The sequence below is a fragment of the Diospyros lotus genome, chromosome 2, assembly GCF_014633365.1.
Source record: "Diospyros lotus cultivar Yz01 chromosome 2, ASM1463336v1, whole genome shotgun sequence".
NCBI classification, from domain to species: Eukaryota; Viridiplantae; Streptophyta; class Magnoliopsida; order Ericales; family Ebenaceae; genus Diospyros; species Diospyros lotus.
The window spans coordinates 5259014-5263604 of record NC_068339.1 but is presented as its reverse complement, the minus strand read 5'-3'; the positions used below and the strand labels follow the sequence as shown (position 1 = coordinate 5263604).

General features: G+C 34.2%; 1 protein-coding gene across 2 annotated transcripts; it reads right to left on the bottom strand.

The window, feature by feature from the left end:
• Positions 1 to 410: 410 nt before the first annotated feature.
• LOC127795235 (transcription factor bHLH137) lies at positions 411 to 3839 on the bottom strand. 2 transcript variants are annotated; one of them, XM_052326782.1, is made up of 8 exons: positions 3340 to 3839; positions 3007 to 3189; positions 2647 to 2712; positions 2456 to 2524; positions 2224 to 2307; positions 1943 to 2047; positions 1497 to 1625; positions 411 to 1004 (listed from the first exon to the last, which is right to left on the bottom strand). In XM_052326782.1, exons 1-7 carry the CDS (start codon positions 3709 to 3711, stop codon positions 1533 to 1535), a joined length of 972 nt encoding a protein of 323 aa, XP_052182742.1. In that variant the 5' UTR covers positions 3712 to 3839; the 3' UTR covers positions 411 to 1004; positions 1497 to 1532. The 2 variants fall into 2 exon arrangements, with proteins under 2 accessions (XP_052182742.1, XP_052182741.1); XM_052326781.1 differs by having other exon boundaries at positions 411 to 997.
• Between the last annotated feature and the right edge of the window lie 752 nt (positions 3840 to 4591).

Sequence of the window (4591 nt, the reverse complement as noted above, 5' to 3'; positions counted from 1 at the left end):
ATACCATCATAATTTAGGTGGGTCCGAAATCAATTACATGCTTTGCCAAGAATATATGTCACTTCCTTTGTCAATTACCAAGTTTTGATCTAAACTGAATAATTAGATGCCTATCTATTCTAATTACGTTTTTCTTTCATCATCATCATCATATATATATATATATATAAACATTAACAGTAATATGCCTTGGATCTTCAGTCTTCTTCCCAACATATATCATCCATGTTGATGTTGTAGGGTTGTTTTGGTTTGTTCGGGTCTTCTTTTTATTTTGGTTTGCTTTAGGTTTCAAAATGTTTTGAGTTTTGGTTTTTGAGCATAAGTTTGATCGGCTATGTTTCTTTAGTGTTTCTTGCTGTTTTTGAGTTAATACTCAACCTTTCAAGGAAAAAAGAAAAACTAATATGTCATATCATCAACCCATATAATAATAAAATTTATTTGTACAATATTTGGACAAACAAAATCAACTGCTACATTTATTAAACTAAATCTAACTGTAAAAACAGAAATAACTGCTACAATAACGATAAGAACAATCATAGTTATCATATCACACAACATAATCGTTGTACTATATATGTTCGATGCTGTTTTGGGCTGATTCCACACTAAAATCTAGGCCACAAGAAGGGTAGGCAGCCATGGGAATCTGTGCTCGGAGGTGAGTCAAAGTGGGAACAGAAAAAGGGATCTTGCAAAAGATCTGGTCATCTTTGGTCGGTTATTCATTGGCCTCTCTTGCACTCTGCTACCGTTCATTTTCAATCACATATACATATAATATATATAGAGAGAGATAGAATGTATCTCTACTGCATGGACTAGAAGTACTAGTAGGCATATATGGAATCTGATGAGCTTTTTAGAGATGGATTTAAATCTTCTTTCCATTGGCATTGATACTAAAGCACGTGAACCTTTGGCAATTGGCTCACTCTTTTCTGGTGGCTCTTCCTCTCCCCTCCTCTAGGTTTGGGATTTCCTTAAAAATCTGCAGACTCCATTAAAACACAAGTCAGTACAGAGACAAAGAAACAAAAAGAAAAAGAAAAGAAAAGGTCTTTCCATATATTCTTTATATATATATGTTTTTTGGTCTTTTTAATTTCTTTATATTTTTCTATATATATATATGTATATATATATATGTAATGCTAAACGAACTTGAGATTTCATACTCTCAACACGAGAAATGACTCCCACAATGCTAGTACCTTTGGTGGTATAGTTTCTTTATATTTTTTGGATGAAATGATCTAAACTTTTTCTAGGAATGGAGCTTAATTAATTACTTGGGAACATCTGTTTTGCCACCAAAGTGAAAGAGAATAGCTTTTACTTTGAATAAAATCCTTGTGGGTATGCAGATGCAATATATATTATTAATACATACATGGATAATTAATGCATACATGTTTCTAATTAATTCTATGTATGTATGGGTAGACATATATACATATATTGGGGATGAGAGTAACAAGAGGGCTCACCAGATGTTGGTAGGACAGCCGTAGCTTGGTATTTCTTTAATTGAAAGAATACAAGTTGTTGGCAAAGCCAGTTGGATCATCAAGTTTTTGTCTTTGCTCATCCATATCCCATAAGAGCTGTCCCTTATCCTGAAAGTGATGTATTCCTCAAACTTAAAACACACTTCAATATTGGTTTAATTAATTTTCTCTCTATTTTCCCTTTTAAATATGTTAATATTTAGATATATATTAAAATTCTAAAAAAAATGGTGTTAAAAATTATACATAATTTCTGTACAAGAAATTTATAATATTGTAATTTTTTACATAAATCGGCTTTGTCATTTCTAACGTATAAATATCAATAAATCATATTATTTTATATAGCCTTTTTATTTATATAATTTTTTTTATTTTTTTTGCATATTATGGTGCATGGCCTTGCATGAAATAGGAAAGCACACCTGAAGGAGAACATTTGGCCTCTGGCCTTGTTGAAAGAGAAAGGAAGGTGTAGCGTCCATAAGAGGATAGCTATTTGGCAGTAGTGATTCCAAGTCATTCAACCTCTGAATACATTCATCCAATATTGTCAGAATTAACTTCAGCTTCAATGCAGAATAATCAGGTAGAAAAATATTGATATCACAAACAAGTAAATAAAGGGTAATATAAATAAATAAATAAATAACTCTGAAATATTGAATATTATGTTCAGGGTTTTGTCATATATACAAATATATACCTGAGGGGTAGCCATGAATGAATCCAAGTCCACTCCAAAGTCATAGAGCAAGGGATTCATAGAAGCCAACTTCATGGAAAGGAACTGCAAAAATTTTCAGAAAATTACAAACACTAGTTGTAATATTATTGCTACATTATAATTAATACTGTACTATATATAATTTTCTGTCTGAAAATTAATTCTTTGAAATTAATTAAAAAGTTGAATTTTCCAAGGTTTAGTTAAGTACCTCGACTTGGTTTTGCAGGGATTGGACATAGTTGATAATTTCATCCAACATGAGGGCCTTCCCTGTTACCTATTTTTCAGTAAACCCACATGCGAACAGTCAGAGAAGAATAGTTACCACAAATGAGTAAGTAATAATATTATTTCTTCAAAAACCAGACAAAAATGAAGACAAGGTACTCAGCTTCAGACCTTGTCACACCCAGGCACTAGAGCTTGCAGCAGCTTCATCCTCTCACTTATCTTCTCTCTCCTCACCTGAAATAAGAAAATAATTAATTATATATATATATAAGTGTCAACCAAGAAAATACAACTAAAAATTTTCCCACTAGAGTTAGGGCATTCATCAATTAAAACCATTAGCATGACAAAGTAAATGAGGGTAGAGCCTCCTGTAGTACGGCAAGGTTTTAAATACAATTTTCAGACACATAAATTTTTGTGTGATTATATGGTGTTCTCAGTGTGAGTGCATTCTCGACGATAAAAAATTAAAAAAAAAAAAAAAAAAGGCCGAAAATAGGAAGGAATGGTAGTAGTGGTACGCACCCTCTCTGCAAGGCTGTGGCTGTCTGTGGCCTGGCCCCTCCTTGCTCTTACATGAATGTAGCCTTCAGCTGGGCCTTCTTGATGATGAGGAATCTTCTTCTCCTCCTCCTTGTCACCTTTACCCGTCTTCTCTTCGCCATTAATGCACCTCTTTTGCTTCTTGCCTTTCACCTCTCTTTCATCCTATATATTTATGTAACAAAAACCAATCAATTGATCAATTATACATATATATATATATATAATAATCTGATAAATTAACAAATTTTTTAGTAACTGAGATTAGATATACCACTCGGGATGGATTTAGTTGGACCAACTGAAACTAATTACCTTAGATTGGTCGGCTGAGCTGATGGAAGACTGATCATCTCGGCTCTTCTTCTTCCTCCTCCGGTCCGTCAGCCTGGAGACCACTTGATCGTCGCCGGTTTCAGGCTTATCGACGACGGACGAAGAATTGGAGCTGTGTTTGTGGGTGACAGAAGGATCATTGTTGTTGCTAAAAACACTTCTGCTTTGATATTGAAGACTGGCATCAAGAGAGATCTGGTGAAGAGATTGATCGGGTGAGTACATTTGAGAAAAATACGTAGTGGTGGAGGGCGGTTGGTCCTCTAAAGGGGAGGAAATCTTAAAGGGAGAGGTTTGGGGGAACCACGGGTCAGGGAGGAAAGGGCTGTACTGGTATGAAAAGGCTGCCATTTTTGGAGAGGTTTTGGAATTTGATCCAAACGAGAAATGAATGCTAGCGATGGCAGAGAGAGAGAGCGCGCGAGGAAAGGAAGAAAGGTTTTGGTAGTCAGGTGCGTCTGAGACAGTGCAAGAAGTAGGTTTAGGTCCATATATATAAATAAGAAGAACAGAAAGAGAGAGAAGGGGGGGGGGGGGGGGGGGGGGGACCAGTCAAACGTGAAAGAAACTAGGTTTTGGTCATCGCTAAATTGAGATCGACCATACCAAATGGTTGGTATAACCTAAGGAGGGGAGAGAGAGAGAGAGATAGTGAGATATGAAAATTACACACAATATTTAGTTTATGTTTTTTAACAAAACATAAAAATGAACACAAGTTTATTTCACATTTGGTGGTCTAATTTTTTATAACATTGTAGTTCGTGGATGATTAAATAATTATTTTATAAATACCCAACACCAACCCCCCTCCCCCTCCAAAAAAAAAATAAAAAATAACTCTTTTTTAGTAAGTAATAAGAAAATAAACAAAAGAGTAATCTCCAAAAACTACATCCAATTGTCTAAGCTAGAGAGCAAAAGGCTTAATCATTTAGCAATCTCCCTTAGAACATCCCTATCTTAGGCATTGATTAATCTTACACGACTTTCGTATCAAAAATGACATCAAAGTGTCACGAAAGATGACATTCTTTGTGAATACGAGACGATGACGACTCTTCTATTCTAAGGGGGTGTATTAGGAATTATTCAATTGAGAAATGTATTAATAATTAATTAATGGACTGTCAATATAGGTGTAAATAGCATTACTTATTCTATTCTATTTGTCTTATTGGCGTGTCACTATAAATAAATTATTACTTTAAAATTATATTTTTTTGTGTAA

What these genes read in the sequence shown, in the direction of transcription:
- LOC127795235 (XM_052326782.1), bottom strand. Translation starts at nt 3,711, where the DNA reads ATGGCAGCCTTTTCATACCAGTACAGCCCTTTCCTCCCTGACCCGTGG. An exon ending in GCCACAGCCTTGCAGAGAGG is followed by an intron (nt 2,713 to 3,006) that starts GTGCGTACCACT and finishes TTCTTATTTCAG; the next exon opens with GTGAGGAGAGAGAAGATAAG. An exon ending in CATTCATGGCTACCCCTCAG is followed by an intron (nt 2,048 to 2,223) that starts GTATATATTTGT and finishes GAATGTATTCAG; the next exon opens with AGGTTGAATGACTTGGAATC.